This window comes from Gadus macrocephalus, chromosome 6, assembly GCF_031168955.1.
Source record: "Gadus macrocephalus chromosome 6, ASM3116895v1".
Classification (NCBI taxonomy): Eukaryota; Metazoa; Chordata; class Actinopteri; order Gadiformes; family Gadidae; genus Gadus; species Gadus macrocephalus.
The window spans coordinates 22,928,498-22,951,960 of NC_082387.1; the positions used below are offsets into that span (position 1 = coordinate 22,928,498).

The following is a 23,463-nucleotide window of genomic DNA, read 5'->3' on the forward strand; positions in this document are numbered from 1 at the left end:
TTTCACTTGGTTATGTGTTTAGTTGATGATTAAAATGATGAATAAAAGATTTGACAAATCGAGTAAAATATTCTGTAATCTGATAAACCTATTTTCAACTATATCATCATCGCATGAGCCACACAAAGAACACTTTGAAGTCGTCAGAAAAAGAGTAGGTATATTTTCTGCTCCATCTTCCGCCCTGCCCTCTCCAGAAGCGGTGACAGGGTTAGTCCAGGTTGTATGTTCCCTGACCAAGAGCCCCTCTCCTGGACACACAGTCTGACCTGTGGGCCCTAAACGCCCTCAGGCGGCTCTCAGGGTCTCTGAAGGTATCCAGGGCAGGGCCCACCTGCAGAGAGAGAAAGAGGGAGGGAGACAGAGAGAGAGAGAGAGGGTGAGGGAGATGGGGGGGGGGAGGGGGAGAGAGAGAGAGAGAGAGAGAGAGTTAGAGAGAGAAGGAGGGAGATGGAGAGATGGGGGAGAGAGCGAGCGGGAGGGAGAGAAATAAAACACATCCCCTTGGTTTAAGTAAGTTGCCTTGTGTTTCATTTCTCATTTGTAACACAGAGCAACACCACTTGTAGAGTGATTGCATCAGATGACCCCCCCTCTAGGGGGACGAAGCCCCCTCTAGATAAACATGGCAGTGGCCCAGGGGGTAGAGCAGGTCGCCTTGCAAAGGTTGCTACCGCCTTCAGGGAATGAATGACGAGTGCTATAGGCAGTCCATTTAACACAAGCCATTGCATGCATAGCCTCTAATAGGCTGATGGGGTAACCCGGTCACCTGCTCGTTAGGCGTTAATGCGCCACACCTGGGCCGTACTAGCCTGGCTTACGCCAGACCTCATCTCAATCTACATTGAGATGAGGTCTGGGAACCACTCATTCATTTTCTCGTATTTGAGGCGCGGTTTACGATTGCCTGGAGCCGTTTATTGGGCGCTACAAATGTCTATCATATGAGTCTGTACGTAGCTCATAGCCAATCGTATCAATTATACCAGATGACGTATGTCGAGCGACAGAAGTTCGATGAGGAAGAAGACGATGGGTGTGTCGCATAGACGTCGTCATCGTCTTGCCATCCCTCTCCGTTCTGTGATTGGTTCCCTATCTCAGCCGAAAGTCGGATCCATGGAATCCAGGCTGCCTAGCAGCGCGAAAAGTAATCGTGCGCAAGGCAGCATGGGTATAGCCAGGCTAGGGCCGTACAGGGGGCCCAAGAATTACCAAGCAACTAGCTGCTCTGTTGGAATCGGTTATCTATTGCATGGTGACATCCCATATTGTTTTGTTTCTGGGATTGTAATTACTGTGTTGACTATTTTGAAGAGGAACCGTCAAGCTCAGCTGATGTTGAAGTACAGTCATGTTCATATGAAGCCCTACTCTCTTATATTAGAAAAAACCTGTCTCTGGAGTCATCTGGTGTTTGGTGCTGATTGGTTTGTCATGTCCAACGCATATCACCTTCCAAACACACATTCTATACACATCCTCCACACCACAAATCCACACGTGTGTGTGTGTGTGTGTGTGTGTGTGTGTGTGTGTGTGTGTGTGTGTGTGTGTGTGTGTGTGTGTGTGTGTGTGTGTGTGTGTGTGTGTGTGTGTGTGTGTGTGTGTGTACCTTAGTAAAGCGTCTGATTGTACACTGGGGCTCAGACTTTGGCAAAGGTCTGCTCTTCCTCAACAGACTGGTCCTGGTGTCTGAAATACACAGTTTAGCCTTCACACACACACGCACATGCACACACACACACACACACACACACACACACACACACACACACACACACACACACACACGCACATATATATATTATATATATAAGCTCACAAATCCTACCGATAAGTAATAAAGGTGTATCTGAAGAAAGATACAACACACACACACAATAAACCAAGGGTAAGGTTAGGTAAGGTTACTAATGTTTTACACCAAGGAGACTCCTCACTTCTCTCAACTCACCTCCGCTCTCCTCTTCGCCTCTCTCCTCCGCGCCTCTCCTCTTTGTTTTGGGGTAGAGTTGTCTCTGTGTCTACTCTCTTACCTTGTCTTGTGTTTGGTCTCTGGGTTGTGTCTCTGTGTCGGGTGTTTAGTCTCTGGGTTGTGTCTCTGTGTCTCTGTGTCTACTCTCTTACCTTGTCTGGTTGTTTGGTCTCTGAGTTCATGTGTCTCTGTTGTTCATCTATCCAGCGCTGACCATAATGATGAGCCAGTAGATCCGCCAGTGGAGACGGGGGTCTGAGAGGTCCAGTTTTTAATCCAATCACAAACCGGTTCAGACAAGATTATTAACATTGGATGATGTCATAAAAGCAGGGAACAGACCTGTCCACAAAAAGCACATGAAAGGTGAGCCCTGTCACAATACTGTCCCCCGTTGTCTGTTTCGGTCTTGACCATATAGTCAATGTATGTCTACAAACTTGAACTTCAGTGAACGCATTTTGCATATTTCCACGCATATTGTCATGAAAATACCCAGTGCAACAAACCCAATAGGACAACTGTGTTAATATTGGGTACACTGGTCCCCAGTAATAATGCAATGTGCTGTACATGTTGAGCATGGGAGCATTAGATTCGATCACAAGAAGTTCATACCACGTTTTACTCCAGATGTGTGTGTGTGTGTTTGTGTTTCTATAAGTGTGTGTTTGTGTGTGTGTGTGTGTGTGTGTCTATAAGTGTGTGTGTGTGTGTGTGTGTGTGTGTGTGTGTGTGTGTGTGTGTGTGTGTGTGTGTGTGTGAGAGAGATCTCATCACGGAACGAGAGCGTAATCCACTCAATGCTCCACCGCACTGAGGAATTCATACAGTGGTCAAGATTGGAGGTAAAACACACCAAATGTGCTGCGTTCTATGAGAGGAGGAGCGGTGGAAATCGGTGGTATCAAGCCAAATCCGACAGACCCCCATCCTTCACAATAATGCAGAACCCAATCCGCGTCTACTCAAGGCATGAAACATACCCATATCTAGGCCATAAATTCAATGTCGCTGGCGACTGGGAAGAACAGGTCAAAGAGCTGACTAATGACTACACTGTCAGACTCGACCTCATCGATTCATCCCCCCTCCCGATTCTAATGAAATTCCAGGCAATCAGAGAAGTCGCTCTTTCAAAAATCCAACACCTGTTTGCAAACATCCATATACCCCAGAACATCCTCACAGAGATGACAAACAAGACGGTGAGCCTGGTGAGGAAATGGCTTGGCTTAAACACCCACTCGACCCGTGACATCATCTTCCAAGCCCGTGGTGATGGAGGTCTCGGAGTCCCAAACATTGAGTGGGTCTACACTGCCACCAGAACCAACCACCTCCTCAAGATGCTCAACTGCGAGCGTGACAGTCCGGGAAATGGCCCGTGAATCACTCCTCCTGCATATGCAGCAAAATCCCACCTGCGAAGGAGAATGAGCGGCAATTCCTCGGATTCAAAATAAAAGATAATGGAATACTGGACATCAAAACTGCAGGCTTCGGTGTGCGGTCAGACTGGATGGATCTCAATGACCTGTGCCACCGCTCAAGAATAAATCTGAAGTGGGCGGGGCCCGATGGTACACCTGTTGCACTGAACTCTGTTGTCATGGACCCGCTCATCAATGTATGCGCGACCTTTGAACAGGAAGATGGGCAACACGAGCTGTCAATCAAAATAGCGAGAGCCACAATGCTAAGAATGAAAGTAGAAGAGAGTGCACAGCATTGGACTAGCTTAAGCCTGCAGGGCAAACTGGCACTGCTACCCTTTGCAAACCACTCTGTGTCCCACTCTATCCTCTCAAACACGACCATTGGAGAGGACGTCCTTATCTTTTGCATTAAGGCCCGCTTACAGGTATTGCCAACAAAATACAACCTGGCAATCTGGTATCCGTCACAACACAACCCACACTGCATCCTACATCCCACCCCAGACAATAAAGAGACAATGGCCCATATCCTAAACGGCTGTAGCTTTTACAAGGGACTGTACATCGCCAGACATGACCGTCTGGTGGACTTGGTCTCACAAGAACTCAGACAAGTACAGGACAGAACAACACACATGTATAAGCACAGCACTGTGAAATTGAACTGGTTTGATCATAATTGTACTGATAACAACATACTGTGTAACATCCCAAACACCCCAGACATTGTTTTCATTAACCAAGCCAGAAAATCAGTTACCATCTTAGAAATAGCCTGTGCGTTTGATCTGTATATGGACACTTGCTTCACATCCAAATTCATGAAATACCAGCCATTGGTAGAATGTATCACAGCTCTAGGATATAACTGCCAATTAATCATACTTGTGTTCGGAAGTCTGGGGCATGTACACAAAGTTGTGCTCCGAGGTTTGCAGATGGGTGGACTGCAAAAGGCTGATGCGAAAAGAGTTCTAAAATTCTGATCAGACTCAGCGACCATAGGCAGCCTCCACATCTGGAAGAGACGTTATGTTGTCTATCCCTGAATGCCATATTGTCATATGCAATGCTTTAACCTCAGCTAAACCATCATCATTTCCTCTCTACTCCTCTGCGTGCTTAAGCATTTTGCACATTCAGTGTCTGGTTAGTTTTCAGATTGAAACCTTCTAATTAATGTTTGGATCAAAAAAAAAGAAAACATTGTTTTGCTTGTAGATCCAAATAAAAGAATTTAAACTTGTATGTGTGTGTGTGGCAGTTCTGACCTTGTCGTGATACCAAACGTGATATCAGGGATGGCCCGGTTGGTTGGCCGGCTGTGGTTTCGGGGGCGGTTGAAGGTGAGGTGGTTCTCACTGGCCCACTGAGCTTTGTACTGCGTCAGCTCCTTAGCTGTGACCAGACCGGACTTGAGTCCCTCTCTGTTCATGGACACGTAATCCACCGGGAGAGGCTGCAGGCGCGCAGAACCGCCCGCTGCCGGCTGCACCCGCCAAAATGATAGAGCTGCACACACACGTATGGCCGCACGCACGCACGCACGCACGCACGCACGCACGCACGCACGTACACACACACACACACACACACACACACACACACACACACACACACACACACACACACACACACACACACACACACACACACACACACACACACACACACACCTTAGAGACTCCAGCCCCAGTATCCCCAAAGAAAAATCACATGCAGGAGAAGTGAAAACCAGTGGGGACGGACTGACAGACACCTGTAAGTTTTATTGTCATCTCCATCTCTCTATCTCTGCTATCGAGCTAATGTCATCAGTGAAAAGACCTACCCTCAGCTACACCACCATCTGCAGCTGTGTTTCTGGTCCCGTAGACAAAATCCGGCCCGGGACGTGGTAGTGGGAGATGGCTGGAGCGGCTATGACCAAGGGAGCGCTGCACAGAACAATCCCACACACGTTAATCCAGATTCAGTCTGCGTTAATTTTTTTAGAGTACAGTCATCGGACTATTGTATAATATGTATCGTCTGTTCAGGGGCGTTGCGAGGTAGTGTGGGGGCCCCAAGCAAGAATTCTTAGGGGGCCGATTGTTGAGGGGGGGGGGGGGGGGGGGTTCGGAGAGATTGTTGAGGGGGGGGTATCGAGCGATTTTTTTTTTTTTTTGGGGGCCCTAGTAGTGGCCCGGGGCCCCAAGCAATTGCCTGGTATGCCTAATGGGACGCGGCGCCTCTGCGTCTGTTATAGGATCCTTCAGTAGTATTTAAAAACATATGTGTCTCGTTCTCACAGCCAGAGGTTGCGAATCACTAATCGAGGTCTTGTTAATGACTGCTGCCATCTAGTGTACACTAACCTGCGGAATTTCTTTGAAAATAATTTACATAAATAAAAATTACGTGAATGATTTATATAAATGGATATATATGCATACTAATACCTTGGTGGATTAACTATCCACCAATCTAGTCAAGCACCTGCTGATGACCTACTCTTATTGACCAATAACTCATGTGACGACAATAACTTAAAACCGAGGACCCTGTTTGCATGCGGTAGGTCTGTGTTTATACACCAAGACACAAAAAAACACAAATATATATACAACATCCTGATAACAGACAGATGCAATATTGACGCGATAACTATTAGACCTAAAACATAACATTATTTTGAGGCTACAAGGTTACACCTCGTTATAACCTTAACACAGTGATTGTTTCAACACTACAGTGTGCAGGTATTTACCCCGAAGAGAAGCGGGTTGGCCAGCATTGATTCTCTCACTACTCCCAGGCGAGGCGAGTCCATCCCCGCTGCCGACGTCGATGGAGTTGGAGAACAGGTGAGTTTAGTTGACCCGTTGACCCCAATGACTCTTTCTTAAAACCACCAATCGCTATATTAGGCCACTACTGCTATTTCTGATAGGCTACATGCAAGCAAAAATCAAGATCATTCTTCATGGCTCTTTTATTAGGGGGGCAGAAACTTAATCTATCTTCGAATCCTGCCGTAGGTATTCTCGGTTGCTATGGAAACAACGTCAAACACACAGATCCATGGAGACCAGTCTGATATGTGACCGGCGGAAAGTTTGTAGGACAATGTTTTTGGTCTCCCACACGTTTCTTCTAGATCTAGACAATGTTTAACTGCATCCAACGTCTTATAAGGATTCATCCGTGCACCTACCGGATTGGTCGTTTGACGGTAATTCATTTTCCAACCACTAGACGGCGACAGCGCAACACGAAGACGCCACGATGGAGAGACAACGAACGGGAAGTAAACAGGAAGTAAACTAAACTCATGCCTGCTGCATCAAGCGTGTCGTATTGCTTTGTGAACTTGTTACTTGGATACGCAAACTACGGTATGATACAATAATAAGGATCTCATTTAGCCCTTTTGGTATTATGATATCATCAATTCCTCCGATTATCTTTGCCAGTGATTGAAATGTTATTTCCCTCCGCCGCTGCGTGCCAGTGTGTGTGTGTGTGTGTGTGTGTGTGTGTGTGTGTGTGTGTGTGTGTGTGTGTGTGTGTGTGTGTGTGTGTGTGTGTGTGTGTGTGTGTGTGTGTGTGTGTGTGTGTGTGTGTGTGTGTGTGTGTGTGTGTGTGTGTGTGTGTGTGTGTGTGTGTGTGTGTGTGTGGTTTTTGTATACGATACACTATATATATGTAGTGCAGTTTATACAAAACATAGCGAAGCATGCGGTGAATCTAGCTTAGTTATATTGAGCACGGCGAGCCCTGTCAATGCATTCGATTAATAAAGGGGACTTTGTAGTGTTTTGAGATGAATCTTGAGACTGAACATCTGTAAACCGTCCCTATAAGTCCAATGTTCTGCAAAAAAACAACGAAATTCTAGGTTATCAGTAGCTGTCTGTAAACCCAATGTTCTGCACATACACCAATCAGGGGAATTCGCGACCAAATTGCAGATCAACGTAGACTTAGGGCAGGGGGAAGTTTACCATTTGTCCTCATGTCTTTTCAAATTCTAAATAAATAAACAAATGTATTTATTTACTTTGACGTTTTGCACATGTATTCCTCCTAGGTTTACAATTCAGTCAACAAATAATCAATGCTCAATTGATGACACATGTACATTTTCCTTCCAGGTCGGACACGGCTCGTCCTGCTTTGTGACCCAGGGAAGTGGAGAGTGAAGATCCACAGTGCCTTTTGCCATGGAAACCCTAACGTCTGGAGACGACGGTGTCGTCCCTCACCACAGTCGGAAGAAGAGGAAGAGCTTCCCAGCGGGACACACGCCACTGCTGGACACGCCTCAGACAGACGAGAAAGAGTTGAGAAAGAAGGAGAAGAAAAAGAGAAGGCTAGAGGCTGAGTGTACGGAGATAATGGACCTGGACGATGACGCAGGGATGGGCCAGGGGAGCACATCAAATGAGGCCGGTCAGTCCGCCACCAAGGGAACAACACCCCGCAAGAAGAAGAAGAAGCAGAGGATAGAGGCTGAGTGTACAGAGAAAATTGACCTGGATAATTACGATGACCGAGGGATGGGCAAGGGGTGCACATCAGATGAGGCCACCCAGGAAACAAAACCCCACAAGAAGAAGAAGAAGAAGAAGAAGAAGGACCTAGTACTCCTTGATGAGGAAGAGAAGGGAGAAGAACACAGCGAGGTGCCAGTGGTCGTAGAAACAAGTATTTCCAAAAAGAAGAAAAAGCACCACAACATGACCGTCGAGGAGAACATTGCTGTGGTCACGACTAACGACAACAGCCAAAACACGGTGGGACCGCTGGCCAAGGCCAAGAACCTGAAGAAAAAGAGTGTGGTTGTGACAGAGTCGATGGACGTTACTCCAGACCTGGGCGTGGAGAGACTGGAAGGCCAACCGGTTGCAGGCGGTACGTAACCATCTGGGGGTCAAAGGCAGGCAGACGCATAAGGCATCATTTGGGCAAAGCGCGCGGTCGGTCTGTCTGGCTGGATCGGCCATCTGTGCCTCGTACAGCTCTGATTGAAGACTCTTTTGTTTCTTCTTTTAAAAGAGTAATATCCCAGGGGTTAGCATCGTAATCATCATCATTTTATATTTACATATATATCAATACATTAGATGTGGAGTCCTGCCGGGGGGGGGGGATTGCTCGATTTGCGTAATTGCTCAATCGGGCACAAAACACATTTCAAAGTGGACCGGCCCACAGTCCTCCCGATATCCAGCCCCTGCTGAATAGCAAATTCAAATCGACGGCAGATCGGGCTTCTAACACCCTAATCTATCTAGACTATAACCGCATTTCACATTAATTGCAAGTATCCCGCATCTTCGGATTTTCCTTTTTAGGCGCGTTGAGAGGAGCGGGCGAATCCGCTGTCAGTGCGTGTGCATGTAACAGTGATACGCGGGTTTATCCAATAAGTGCAGTGTACCCGCGCACCATTGGCATGTGTGCGCGCTTGTCTCTGTGTGCGTGTGCGTGTGTGAACGAGGATGACAGGGAGAAAGAGTGCTATGCGAGATGAATGAACGGAACGATATTTATATCTCAAAATCGCTTAAAAAATAATAAAATAAAAGCAGAATCAATTTGTGGCGCTCGGTGTTGATTCTGTGGCGCTGCGCCACACATTGGTCTATGTATGGGAAACACTATTGTATAACATTAAACAATGACTACAGTGGTTTGGCTCCTCAACGTCATCATCTTTTCCTGTCTGCTGCTTGCTATTCTGTTACTAGCAGTATTACCTTCTGTTTGTTATTAGGAGGTCCACTGGAAGATGAACCTTTTCATAAAGAGAAGAAATCGAAGAAAAAAAGAAACAAAGAAATCCAGAAAGAGCTACGAGAAGAATTGTAAGTTTGTAAACTAATTTGCATTGCAAGAAAATGCTAAATGAAGAACCACTACTATAGCACTCCAGTAAAATGACGGTTCTACAACTGTGGCGCAACAATTAAACCATTTTTGTGTTTTACTATTGACAGTTTAGTGTACAGCCACAATTCAACTGTATTGATACAGAACTGTTGACCGACTACTGATTTATTAGTTCCTTAATATTTTCAAGCCTTTTCTTTCATATCCTTCATGTTCAATAATTTCTGGAGCAGATTTGCTTCAGGTATTAACAAATGTTTTAGTCGCTAAAAAGACGGATGATGGGGCAAACGTGTAGCGTTAAGTGAAATATGCCCTGTGTACGAGGAGGATTTTTTATAACAAAATATGTCATAACCTGGCTCGGAAGCTAGGTCTTATATGCGGACTAACCTGGTACCCTAGTCTGTTCTTGTGATTTCCAATCCACATTTCAAGAACAGGCGGATTGTCAAGCGTGTTCCACAAGTGTTGTGGTAAATATGTGGCGTTCTGTGTGTGGTTTTGTGTGCTTCTGTGTGGTGGTTCTCGCCCTCAGAGATCAACTGCAGATGACTGAGCTGATGTTGTACGTTCCTGGAATCGAGTCTCGCCCGCTTTCTGTCATTCAGAATATGCTGCGGTATGACCTGACCCGCTTCAGAGAGTTCAAGCAGAAAGGTAACCTCCACGGTAGACGAGCTTCTACTACGGTAGACTAGCTTCTCCTACGGTTCCCCTACTATGCGTTTCTTCTCTTGAGAAGAAACGCATAGTAGGGGATCCCTTCTTCCAGGGATGGTCAGGAGTGCAATGGGTGCCATAATTGACACACAGGTAAATGCATGCACATCATATTAAATTGGTGATGTGGTGCTGGCCGGTTAACCATGAGGAGAGTCCAGGCATCCAGTCCAGTCACCGCAACACGCTACAACAGACAGAATAGTGAATTCGATCGGAAGAGTACATAGTGGGAATGTGTACTGGATTAACAAAAGCACAAACAAACACAGAGTGGTCTTCACATCGCATCTGTGTTGTTTTCACACTCCTATGTTCCAAACGCAAGACTGTAGAGGTGCGTTTTGAGCTTTCCTTTGAATAGCTCCACAGAGTCAGCTTCCCTGATCACTGGTGGCAGCCTATTCCGTAGGAAGGGGGCTCGATAGGCAAACGCTCTCTGTCCAGCCGATTTCTTTGTAACCTTTGGCACTGAAAGAAGGCCAGCTCCCGAAGACCGGAGGGACCGAGAAGGACTATAAGGAATGATTCAGGTCCTTCAAGTACGATGGAGATAATCCATGCAAGGCTTTATAGGTTAGTAGGAGCACCTTAAAATCCTATCTGAAAGTTATTGGTAGCCAGTGCAAAGAATAGGTGTGATGTGATCAAACCTTCTCGTTCTGGTCAGCAGTCTAGCTGCAGCATTCTGTACAAGATGTAGACTTTTCTACAGCTTGTACTAGCTTCTACGACGGTAGACTAGCTTCTACTACGGTAGACTAGCTTCTACAACGGTAGACTAGCTTCTACGACAGTAGACTAGCTTCTACCACGGCAGACTAGCTTCTACGACGGTAGACTAGCTTCTACGACAGTAGACTAGCTTCTACCACGGCAGACAAGCTTTTACCACGGTAGACTAGCTTCTACTACGGTAGACCGGACTGTATTTGGGTTATTTTGGGGTAGTCTAGGTCATTTTGGGGTAGTCTGGGTTCTATTGGGGTACTCTGGATTCTATTGGGGTACTCTGGGTTATGTCGGGGTAGTCTGGGTTCTGCTGGGGTAGTCTGGGTTCTGCTGGGGTAGCCTGGGTTCTGCTTGGGTAGTCTGGGTTATATTGGGGTAGTCTAGGTTCTATTGGGGTAGTCTAGGTCCTTTTGGGGTAGTACGGGTTCTGCTGGGGTAGTCTGGGTTATATTGCGGTACTCTGGGTTATATTGGTGGACTCTGGGTTCTTCTGGGGTAGTCTGGGTTCTGCTTGGTTCTCACTGGAGTACTATACGTATATTGAGCTTCTTGGCTCTTGGTGGTTTCTTGGCTCTTCCCCTTCGAGGCTGGTGGAAATCGCCCCAGGTTCTAAATGGGTATTCCTGATTCTATTGGAAGTTGTCCAGGGTCCTGGTTTTTTTATTCATGGGTTTTTACTTGGGCTGCCTGGATTGGTTCAAATTAATGTAATTGTCTATATTTAAATGATTGACAATAAATGACTTTACTACCACTGAAACTCACCAGATCTCTCTAGTCAAGGCAACTATGATCAACGTAGATTTTTAAATCCTAAAATGTATTTTGTGATTCCCCTCAGGCATTGACCTGCGCACGGGCCGGTGGTTGATGGAGGAAAACGTTAAGATCCGGCAGAATGTGGCAAACTTCCTTGCCCTCACCAGCATCCCGTCAGCCAGTCACCTTTTCTTCCCGGACAGACACATGGATCCTGGGATGCAGAACATCAGGAAGATGCGGGTGGCAAACCGTTTCACGGAGAGGATTGGTAAGTTCAGCTGTCATTGTTGGGCTATGTCGCATTAGTGACTCGTATAGAAACAGAGTATTGGTGCATCTTGCAAAACTGTTTACCATTCAGGACTCGATCATATTCAGCCCTAATCATATTCACCGATCACGATACAAACAGTTCTGTTTCTGTGTCTAAATATGTTATCGAACGCAACTTGGTTTAATTATTTTCATATAAAGTATTTACAGTTCTTTATATCTGCTTTATGTCTGTCTATCCGTCTGTCTATTCAGCTGAGGGCATCCCCAGGCCATGCTTCAAAGTTTATATCCGAGGGCGGAAGATCTTTGATGAACTTAACTACAAGGGCAGGTCAGTGGGCTTCCATAACTCCCATCACTTTCAGCCCCTCAGTATATAAATGGAATGCATTTATATAGCGCTTTTCTAACCAATGATCACTCAACAATATCGCCTAACATTAACCCATTCATGCACACATTCACACACTGACGGCAGAGTCAACCGTTCAAGGCGATGGCCAGCTTGTCGGGAGCAGTTGGGGTGAGGCGTCTCACTCAGGGACACCTCGACACTCGAACTAGCAACCTTCTGGTTACCAGCCAACCTGCTCTCCCTTGCATCGCTGCATCTCCAATGCACATCAGCACCTTCACACCAGATTGAGCCAAGTCAGGAGTCCAAACAACTTCCTGTCTGATCGGTTGCCCTGAAAACGGCTCGTGGTGATCCAACCATGACGGGATGTCATGTTGTTGGAAAATAACGTCTGACCAGAATATAATTAAATTTATGGTCAGTGCAGCAACAATTTGTAGCAATCCTAAAGGAGCATTCGCACATACTGAACAAAAATTTAAATGGAAGAATTAAAGGATAGCTCAAACTAGACTGGTTTTAGGTGGTATATATATATATATACTGTATATACATATATAAAACTGTCAAAGCAATATATATTTGCTTTTCTGACTTTGCTGACTCTTGTTGACCTCAAAGTGTTTGATTTATACGAGCATTAACTTGGGAAGATACCGGCAGCGTTGAGCAAACCTCTTGAGTGAGGCAATGGGTGTACATGATTCTTTTAAAACATTGTGGGCAGTAACCACAATGGTGAAGGGTGCGACCACCGTGGGGGGTTTAGGCTCGGCCATGGCTGAAGTCAGCCATGGCGGGAGAGGCCAAGTTAGTTTGCAATACACTATGAGTGGGAAAGTGGACATTGGCACGGGCTCAGTAGCAGACTTTGTGCCTAAGGTGGCAATGCAAGAGAAAGGGGTCCATCTCTGGGTGCAAGGTTAATATATCTAAACATTTGACATGATCATTGGGTACTAGCTATTAGGAATATAGGAATATATTCATACATGCAGTGTTGTTTAAGTGTAGCTGTGGCACACAGTCACACAAGGACCTTTTACTTTCATCCATAATTTTACACCCGTCATTGTAATATGGCTATTTTTTTTTATACATCCCCCTTCAGTAATAATAAATCATGTCCAAACCTACAGTTTTAGAACCTTGAATGTCCAGCCGTAAGTTGCGTTCACGACGTCACGACGAACAGTTTTTCCCAAATTTTAGTTTCACATGAACACACAAACTTACAGTGTACAGAGATGTGGGCATTCGGCCTTGGAGGTGTGCTCAACAGACCATGGTGGCTGTTCTTGTGTGTAGATGAGAGGACAAAGCGCAGTGATTACGTTTAAACATAAAATTGCATAGCAAACGGGCCCCCCAACACTTTTTTATCCTTTGAAAGGTTTACCGAGGAGGAGGTCAATCTGCTAAAGAAGAAGCAGCTTATCCATGGAAATAACTGGGTAGCTGTCTCCCAGGGAATGGAGCGCAGTATATACAGCATCCAGAAACGCTTCAGTATGATGAGTAAGGCCCACACACCAATATACAGATTATTATTGTTATTTTGTTTTTAGCATTTAGCTTGACACTAGCTTTGTCGCATAGGATGTTATGTTATTTGTTCATGTTGCTAGGAAAAACAGCAACAATGGACTATAATAATAGGTCTGCTATTATAGGTGTGTGTGTGTGTGTGTTTGTGTGTGTTCACTAAGCATAGCCCTCCTGGCTCTTAAAAATAGTACTTAGCATCGTGTAGCCACTTATCCTAGTCAGCTAGCTTTGTTGTATACAGGGAATGGGTTAACCTAGAGATTGTGAGTGCTTGACACTTGTCGACCATCCTTACTGTACTGAAAGCGGTATATTGTTGTTTCTCTTCCTTTTAACAATAAAAAAAAAGTCGCTTGGACTAGCAGATGCTAGCAGATTTAGCAGCTGCTAAATGCCCTAATTGCAGTGTGCCGGCGTCTGTGTCTGTGTGTAGAGACTGTAATAGGGACGTGGTCCCCGAAAGAAAGGGACGTGCTGGAAGGGGCAATAAAAGTACATTTGAAGAAGCTGGCCGCAGAGAACCAGGCTGGGGCTGCCGGGGATGGGGCCAGTGCCGGGTCCGGCCCAGAGGAGCTGTGGGTCACCAGACGCCAGCTGTACCATAATCTGCCCTGGAAGTCCATCAGCGAGGAGGTCCCAGGCCGGTCCTGGGTCCAGTGTCGAGAGAAATGGTAAGTGTGTGTCTGGCCTAGACTCCCATCATCCCCTGGTGACACACACACACACACACACACACACACACACACACACACACACACACACACACACACACACACACACACACACACACACACACACACACACACACACACACACACACACACACACACACACACACACACACTGTAAAGCCCTTTGGGTATCTTGAGAGGTGTAAAGGTGTGTGTAATGCTTTGTGATTTTTATTTTATTTATATACTTGATACATTTTATTCCATATGTATGTCTTGTCAAGCCACTTCTTTGTCTGTATGTGTTTTTAGGTTCACCATTTTGAAGCCGAAAATCGCCTCTCGTAAAGCAGGGCAGCCTGGAGGATTCCAGCGTGTCCTCCCCAGGATCACGCTCATCAACACGTAGGCTGAACCTAGATCAGTTCTGTTATCAACCCCATAGGCTGAACCTAGATCAGTTCTGTTATCAACCCCGTAGGCTGAACCTAGATCAGTTCTGTTATCAACCCCGTAGGCTGAACCTTGATCAGTTCTGTTATCAACCCCGTAGGCTGAACCTAGATCAGTTCTGTTATCAACCCCGTAGGCTGAACCTAGATCAGTTCTGTTATCAAGGGTTACCCACATCCTTGAGTCATATGCATTTAAAAAAAGTATTACGATGTTAATGCATAGCAGTTTAACGTGAGGAACCTGCATTATTGCATTAGCCTATTTTATCCCGCTTCAGCATTCATGCAAAAGTATTCATGCAAATTAGCTTAACATTCACAATAAATAAGGATTTCCCACTAGCCTACATAAAATTGTTATAAAAGTTGTTTGAGCAGTTACTCACAGGGATTGATGCCATCTCCCAAGCATAAAATCTGAATCTTTCAAGAAACGTCTTTATGAGCGGACTTAACATTCTGCAAATTTAAACCTTTGTTCACCAGGTCAACAAATAGCCTAGGCTTAACCTATGCTACATATTTGAAATAAAACGGTCGCCTAAATCAGAGCGATAGTTACCTGGTCAAAAATAAAGAAAGTTGTCTCTACGTTGGCACCCGGAAAGCTTGAGCTGCATCTTTGCGATAGGTTGAAGTAGGTCTCGAGTTCACTATTTGAAATAAAAACCTCCAGCTTTAGTGTTTTTTTGCAATTCAGTCCTTGTACGTCACAGAATTGCCGCTAAAATAGGCAAAAAATCCGGTAAAAACTAAACTTTAACATACATTTTGGTGAGTAATACTCAACATGAAACTTAAAAGACAGGTCTTCCTCCAACATAAAGTCCAGGTATTTGTATGAGCAAACTAATTCTACTGCCCTGCCCTGTATTGTATAAAGTTGGGGCAAGGAATGAAACCAGGCAGGGTTCTGGTAAAAATGGTTTTAGTTGTCTTCTCTTAAAGAACTTACTTTAAAGAATGAAGATTGATCTGAATAATTTCAAATGCTGCTTGTAGCTTTAAAATTGTCTCAGCAGGTGACACTAGATAAGCATACAGGTGTATATTTATCATGGCAGCTTCGGAAAGTATGTCTTTGAACGCCGCCCGCTGCACACACTCTACATACACCCCGATGACCGGCTTCAACTGACCGCCAAGGCACCGTGATACACTTATTCCCCCCCCCCCCCGGCGCCAGGGGGGCACCACATATTGCTACCTGGTCTGTGGGAAACACTACGTCTTTTGAAATCAGTCGTCATTCAGTACGGATGTTGTAACAAATAGCAGTGAATCGCCATGCAAGTACTTGTATATTGATATTGTTCACATTGGTGGCAGGCAGAGTGTTCTCACCAAAGTGGTTATGAGAAATGTTACTGATAACAGCATTTTTTTGTAGTTTTGGTGAAGCCAGGCGAGGCGGTTACGATGGTCTGATCACCCAGACCAGTATTGTCCTTTTTAAACCAGTTCTGGTTTCAAGGGGCTTAACATAAACAGGTTATATTATCAGCACCTAGGGCTGCTGCTAGGGATGTTAACGCCTAGCGTTTCTATTTTTTGTTCGTGTGTGTGTGTGTGTGTGTGTGTGTGTGTGTGTGTGTGTGTGTGTGTGTGTGTGTGTGTGTGCGTGTGTGTGTGTGTGTGTGTGTGTGTGTGTGTGTGTGTGTGTGTGTGTGTGTGCGTGTGCGTGCAGGCTGTATGCGATGGACCTGGAGGACCCTGCAGAGATCGACTGGGAGCATGTGTCCGAGTGCGTGGGGTGAGTTAGCGCGTCGCAGGCTGTTGTTTGGATGTGCTTCTACAGTGGCATAAGGCGGTGTATTCAACTTGTGGTGTGGCGCGTGTCTTTTCAGCAATGTAACACCTTACACCACCCAGAAGATGCTCAACATGCTCAAAGTCACCAGTGTTCCACACTCGTCTGTCCTCACCTACTCTGGTAAGGCTGCATTTTATTCCGTCTTTGCCGGAATGAAGCCCCCTCAAGAAATCTCCATTCAAAAGTTTATAGTTGAGTTTTTTGACTCCACTCAAACATCGAATCATCAGAATTGTGTAGTGAAGTGTGGTATTGTGTAGGTCTGGCATCTATCTCCAGCCGTCTTGGAATTCTAGTCCATGCATCCTAGTCTCATAACAGACAGGATGGTCATATGATGGAGACGACTTATTGGTCTCCCATTCAGAAGGTCCTCGGTTTGAGTCCCAATGTCCAACTGTAGGTATTCTTGTGCCAGATGAGTAATCCTGTATCTGCTCCTCAATAACGGATATCTCAAAAGCACAGATATGCTTTGGATAGACAGCATTTCACAAAGCAGAATAAATCAAATATATTGTTAGATTTCAGCTTATTTCTAAACTGTTCGGACAGACTCTGCGTTGTGTATTTTCGGTCGTAGTAGTAATTCTTGAAGTCGAAATCAAAACAGCTTGACAGGTTGGATTAGAGGGTTGAATAGATGGTTTATTCCAGGATGTACAGCGAGATACAGACTTAGGTTGAATAATCTATAGTGGACCCGGTGGTCGATGACTTGTCCTTGGCTGTCGAAACCCTCTACTCGTCGAACCAAAGGGTTGGGCGAGTATCATACAAAAAGGGGATACATGAATAACACGTGAACAGACGCACTCTCAGCCTTGATAAGGTATCTGGCCCTGGCTATGTCCCGGAGGACCAGGTCGGTTCAACCTTGTTGAAACATAACAATGGCAGAATGTTGGAGATAACACCTTGTATCAGTAAGAGAGGCCCTGGCCGGTCCCGAGACTAGAAATGTGAACAAAAGAGAGACACTAAAATACACCAATATTCTACAATATCAAGAATAGTAGTTTAAAGCTGTTGCATGTACTGCCTCTAAAGTGGCTGCATCAGCCCTCACCTACCAACCTTTGTATCCACCAAATGTTTTGATAAGACCAGACCTCCTGAAGTAGCCTTTCAATTTAGCCAGGAATACAAAACATCTACAAGTTGAGTGGGAACGGCTCTATCTACTGACATTACATTGGTTGTAAGATAAATAGGCAGTGCTTTGAGAGTGTGATATCCAAGAACTGGGCAAGTCAATCAGAACGTTTACATGCACAGCTTAATCCGATTAAAGCCATAGTTCGACTATGCTCCTCAATCGGACAACTGCATTGTCCGAGTATACATGGCGGTGAGAAAATCGATTCATTGGCCGAAGCATTTCATACCCCGGTACGATAGGTGGCGCTGTGCCCATTTCAACTAGTGGTAATAGAGCCACCGGTTGACCTTTTTACATCACTAGCAACAACAAACTCAGGCCGCCGCAGCAGCATTCGAGAAAGATGTTTTCAGTAGACAGCAGTCAGTTCACTTCGGGTCCATGTCATTCCTCCGACGCTCCATTGTTCCGAGCTCTCGGTCGTATGCGGAGTCTTCCGGCGGCGGTGGAGCAGCTCCTCTGGGAGTCCGAATACGGCAATATTCCCTTTCTCCTCTATGCCGCGTTTCAATCTGGACTTCAGAGAGTCAAAGCCAAAGTTCCTTTCCCCCAATTCCTTCTTCACCATGGCCGAGATAACCCCCACTACGAGTCTTTACTTGTTGCTGAAGTACCAGTGAGTCAGAGAACCCGACGCAGTCTTTAAGATTCATAATATCAGAGAATATCCCCGTCAGTTGAATGAATGAATATATAACTCGCAATGAACGAATAAAGAACGTAAAAAAAACATTTATTTTGACAGATGTGCCCGAAGTTACTACTTTACAACGTTGTTGATGAACAACATTTAGAAAGACATGTAATTTAATTCAGCCTTGGGTGAAATCGAAGTGTTACAGCTTTCCTGCTGTCGGCTCCCAGACCATAGTCGAGGAGCACAGGAGAGACGTTTCCTCCAGGGCCGATGTTCTCTCGGGGGTAACACCCTTCACTTTGACCGGCAGTGGGTCTGCTTATAGGTCAGAATAAAGTGGCCACCGATTATTGACAGGCTGGGTACTTTATTCGCAGTTCCACTAACTTAACAGTACACGTTTGCACTGACACAACCGGACTCTTTTATTCACTAAACTGACCCGCGCAACCGCTCGCTCTCCTCGCTCGTCCACTCACTCGCTGAAGTCACTCACACACACGCTGCCGTTCTCACGCACACACATACGCTTCTCTCGTAACAGAAGCGTAGTGTGTACTGAATGCATGTTGATGATGATGCACTTCTTATAGGGGGTTACTACATTGGCACGACAGCGGCTTCCTCCATCTTCTTTGTCACCTTTTTAAATAAATCGCCGTTTCTCGTTTTCAGACGGCGACAACAACACAACTTTTGTCCCCTTATACTTCCGGCTCACGGCCCCCGGGAAATATCTCAAGCACGCGCAGAACGCATAATCCTATTCCAATCTGATTGACCGTATACATGCACGCTTAATTCGACTAACAATTTAATAATCTAGGAGTTTTAAAGGTCCCATGGCATGAAAATCTCACTTTATGAGGTTTTCTAACATTAATATGAGTTCCCCTAGCCTGCCTATCGTCCCCCAGTAGCTAAAACTTGTGTTTGGTGTAAAACGAGCACTAGATATCCTGCTCACCTTTTTGAAAAAAATGGAAGCTCAGGCGCTTTGATTTGGAATGTGGCCCCATATGTCGTCATAAGGGGCCAAGTTACCTCCCCTTTCTCTGCCATGCCCGCCCAGAGAGCCAATGAGCTACGACCGTGCGAGCGCTACGTGTGTGTGTGTGCGATTGCACACACTGTAACGCAAGTGTGTGTAATTTGGATAACTGTTCTGCTGTTGGTGTTATGGCGCGTAACACTTCAGTTCTTTGACGTCTCTGGTATTTCCACAACGAGACTAGTGGGGGTTACCTCAGCCATGGTTGAGAAGGAATTGGGGGAGACAAACTTTGGCTTTGACTACCTGAAGTTGGCCGTGATAATCTATATTATATGATATAGATATCTATGTATAATATGATATTATTTAGATATAGAGCTCCAGGACTCCCGCCGGAGCACCGGGAGTGTTCTAGAATATTAAGAGAACACGGCCAAAAGCTGTGTGCGCCTTGCTGTCTTGCTGTAACAAATCCCCAGATTTTTTTAAAGTATTATTACAGCCTTTTTGATTTGCATATCGCGTTCTATTACATTACGACGTCGATTTGATTTTGATTAATCGTTCAGCCCTAAGCAGGACCCATTGGCACAGCTGATCTGCTTCAGCATCATTAGAATATTTCAAAACATTCAGACTTAGTCGCCGATCGTGGTCATTATGTGTTGCCGTACGGCGGTGGCGGGATATGTAAATGTGTGCTATCGTAGTGGTAGGATCGCTTAAACACCTCCTGTTAGATAGGCTGATGTTTCCTTGTCACCGAGACGATTCGGCGGCTTCTTGTTGAGCATCGGATGGAGGAAAACTGGATCTAGAGATTTGGCAGGAGGTTCAAGGCGAACAGCGATGGACAGCCATCGTCACCATCTTCGGATAATGACATGCACCGTGTCTCCTTCCTGTAGAGACGATTGACTTCCTGCACGATAAAGTGATCCCCATGCTGAGGAGGAAGGTGAGGCTGGAGGATGTCTGCCCTCTGGAGTCGGAGGAGGTTCGACAAAGGTACGTGCTGTCACAAATCTTCTCTGAGGAGGAGTTTGTGGAGCTCGACCTCACCGCCTGACCTGTACAGCCCAAGGAAGGAGCGCGCCCACACCTAAGGGACAGATCTGATCCTTCTGGTTGTGTTACCGATGTCCCGCCCTCCTGTCCGATTTTGCCTCGGAGCTCGCGGTCGACTGGAAGCGAGCGTTACACTGTTCTGCATGGGCTTAGATGTACAGAACTTCCCCTTGATTTTGGTTTGTTTTTTTTAAAGCAACTTTTTAAAAACCAATCATTGTAAAACTATAATCTTTGTCAAACATTGTAACATCTAATTCATGAATTAAATACTGTTTGGATATTGTTTATTGTTTACACTTTAGAGTATAATTTTACATTCTATAGTTTACAACACATCATATAGCTCCAGCCAAATCAGACCATTCTGATTAATCAACGGTGTTCATACTAGCCTTTAAGAAACACTATGCTCTTTGTTATGCTATGCTAACCGTCTGAAACAACATTACTTTTCTTTGTTAAAAAAAAAAGGTATAAACTGGATGGACTAAATTATAAACTGACCAAAAATAACAGCAAAGAAGAACACAAGATGTTCCAGTCTCTGAAAGATCCCATAAGAACAACAGGAAACTAGTCTGTGGTTTCAGATGTGAAGGCCTTCCATAGCCCTTTCCAATGGGTCACTGGTCCAGTATTCAAAGTCCCATCCCAGAAACCAGCCAGTAAAGGTTGGGGGTTCAAATCCTTGCTTGACCTGTGTCACTGGGGTGCGGGGGTCTCTGTTGGACGGGTCTGTCTGGATGTAGGTGGCAGCTAGACAAGACAGGTTCACAGTAAATACAGATGAGCATTAAAAACAAATTACTAGGGTTACCCCTGTTGGAGTGCCAGGGACTTCCCTAAATAGTGTACTATGAATGGAATGAACAAAGGATAGCACAAGTGAGCCAATTCAAACAAGGCATGGTGGTTTCAGCTCATCTGCCTCCATAAGAATAGACCACTAATTAATTTAACCTGCCAGCCAAGCCGAACTAGCTCCACTGGCTGGACCAGCTCAACCGCAGGAGACATTGTTTGGTTCAAACATTTGCCTAAAAATGGGGTCAAAGGAAGTGGTTCAGAAAACAAAGAGTTCCGCTGGCCGCCCCCGCTCACCTGAAGCCATGGCCTCGGTCTTCTCCTCAGGCTGAGCCTCGCTGCCGATCCAGACGAACACCTGAGGCAGGGCGTGGAGCAGAGGGGGGAGTCAGAGGGAGCACGGGACCCCCATGTACCTGGCAGCTGGCATTGGTGTGTTCGCAGAAACAAAATGGCGTCCAAATTGTAGCGCGCATTGGCCTGCGGTCGCCCCCCCCCCACGCCACAGTCTGTGTGCCTTGGGGGTCCGGGGGAACTGCCTCTGCCCACCCACTGCTGAATGCAGTTGATCAAGGATATCTTTGCAAATAACGTGTTTTGACTGGAGACGAACATCCCACCGTACAGGTGGCTATATTGTTCCCTATGGAAACCACAGCAGTTCACCATGCAATGCGAACACGCCAACTTCAATGTTGTGCAACGGGGTGGGTTTAGGACCCAGCAGCAGCTGTAGGAGGAAGGGTAGAAGTGTGCATCAGTGATAAGGTGTGGAGAGCGAGGCCGAGCCACACCTGGTCCCAGGCGTCCAGGAGCATGACGTCATCAGGAGCCAGGTCTTCTTGGGTCATTTCCCCTGGGACCTCCTCGATCTAAAGGGAGAAACACACTTGCACGTCAGAAGACACACCTCCACCACGCCGGCATAAAGACATCTTAAAGGGGAGATATTAAGCCACCAGGTGTGAGTGTGATTAGCCTTACAAGCCGTTTGGAAGATCTGCCCCATAAGACATCACTAGTGTGCGTGTCTCCACCTAGATGTGTGCTGGATAGATTATTAGTCTACCAGCCTACCCAGTAAACTGAAGTAAACGTTGCTCATCTATTCAGCACAGATCTAGGTGGACACCCCCACTAGTGATGTCATATGGGGCAGATTTTCGAAACGTCTTGTAAGGCTAATCACACCTGGTGGTATAATATGTCCCCTTTAAAGACGTTTTATTGGAGATGCCATGACACCCACCAGGAAGTTTCCGGTCTTGTTGGAGCAGGCGAAAAGGCGAGGTGGGTGTGAGTCCATCTGGTCCTTCAGCCTTGGTGATGTACAGTACTCTGCCTTCCCTCCCAGCGCATCCCAGAAATTATCTAATGACACACACACACACACGTTTACAAAACACATGACCACGGCGACTACATCATTTCTAGTACCCACCATAAAAGCTGCGGGTGCTTGGCAGTAGAATCTTACCGGACTCGTCCCCCTCAGACACGATAGAGGCGGAGCAGCCAAGCAGGGCAGCCACCTGATTGGCTCCCTCGGCCTCCTCTGGAACACTCCCCTGTCCCTGCCACACCCAGCTGCCACCTGAACTCAGCAGCAGGAACGTATCACTGGAGTTCAGGTTGGAGGAGACAGGCTCCACCTAGGTGATATGAGAGAGAGAGAGAGAGAGCGAGAGCGAGAGAGAGAGAGTTAGACAGAGAGACCCAGGCAGGTCCCATTACTGTCCCTACTCCTTGCCACTCTGAAGGGTGTGGTGTCTCAATTGAACAATGGGTGTAGCTGTATTTGGGTTTTGGCTCTCTGGATGTCTACAAAATAAACAAATGCAAATGCTGGCTCCATGAGGTAGAAGTAGAAGACTTAACCCCCAGAATGCATTTGCCGCAAACATGAACCTCACAAATGTGATGATACCGTGGCAATAAGATATCGAAAAATCAGAACTAATTTGGAATATCCTTTACATTTTCATATTTGTACAGTGTATGAACAAGCTGTTTATAAGCCATCTATGATTGTATGTCAATCTGAAACAATTATTTTGTAATATTATATTTAACATACTTTTCTGAATATTCTATTCTGAATATTCTTGAGAAATATGAATGTGTTGTTTGCAAATAATGATGTCTGGGCATCTGTCCCAT

The 23,463-nt window shown here is 45.8% G+C and overlaps 3 protein-coding genes across 3 annotated transcripts in view; 1 reads left to right on the forward strand and 2 right to left on the reverse strand.

The window, feature by feature from the left end:
• Positions 1–6,695, reverse strand: cfap77 (cilia and flagella associated protein 77). The gene is made up of 7 exons (XM_060053134.1): positions 6,617–6,695; positions 6,170–6,237; positions 5,252–5,357; positions 4,692–4,932; positions 2,134–2,236; positions 1,619–1,717; positions 1–334 (listed from the first exon to the last, which is right to left on the reverse strand). Exons 2-7 carry the CDS (start codon positions 6,230–6,232, stop codon positions 212–214), a joined length of 735 nt encoding a protein of 244 aa, XP_059909117.1. The 5' UTR covers positions 6,233–6,237; positions 6,617–6,695; the 3' UTR covers positions 1–211.
• On the forward strand, positions 6,696–21,039 carry LOC132458797 (transcription termination factor 1-like). Its single transcript, XM_060053094.1, has 12 exons — positions 6,696–6,797; positions 7,557–8,316; positions 9,182–9,272; positions 9,836–9,957; positions 11,594–11,782; positions 12,043–12,121; positions 13,542–13,666; positions 14,130–14,367; positions 14,680–14,772; positions 16,510–16,575; positions 16,670–16,755; positions 20,337–21,039. Exons 2-12 carry the CDS (start codon positions 7,626–7,628, stop codon positions 20,495–20,497), a joined length of 1,941 nt encoding a protein of 646 aa, XP_059909077.1. The 5' UTR covers positions 6,696–6,797; positions 7,557–7,625; the 3' UTR covers positions 20,498–21,039.
• The window catches only part of LOC132458795 (gelsolin-like), an 8,799-nt gene continuing 6,223 nt past the window's right edge, over positions 20,888–23,463 (reverse strand). Inside the window, exons 15-19 of the mRNA XM_060053087.1 lie at positions 22,781–22,955; positions 22,553–22,674; positions 22,098–22,175; positions 21,601–21,661; positions 20,888–21,255 (exon numbers count right to left, since the gene is read on the reverse strand). Coding sequence (XP_059909070.1) covers positions 21,086–21,255; positions 21,601–21,661; positions 22,098–22,175; positions 22,553–22,674; positions 22,781–22,955 — 606 coding nt within the window. The 3' untranslated portion in view covers positions 20,888–21,085. The remainder of the gene's footprint in view (positions 21,256–21,600; positions 21,662–22,097; positions 22,176–22,552; positions 22,675–22,780; positions 22,956–23,463) is intronic.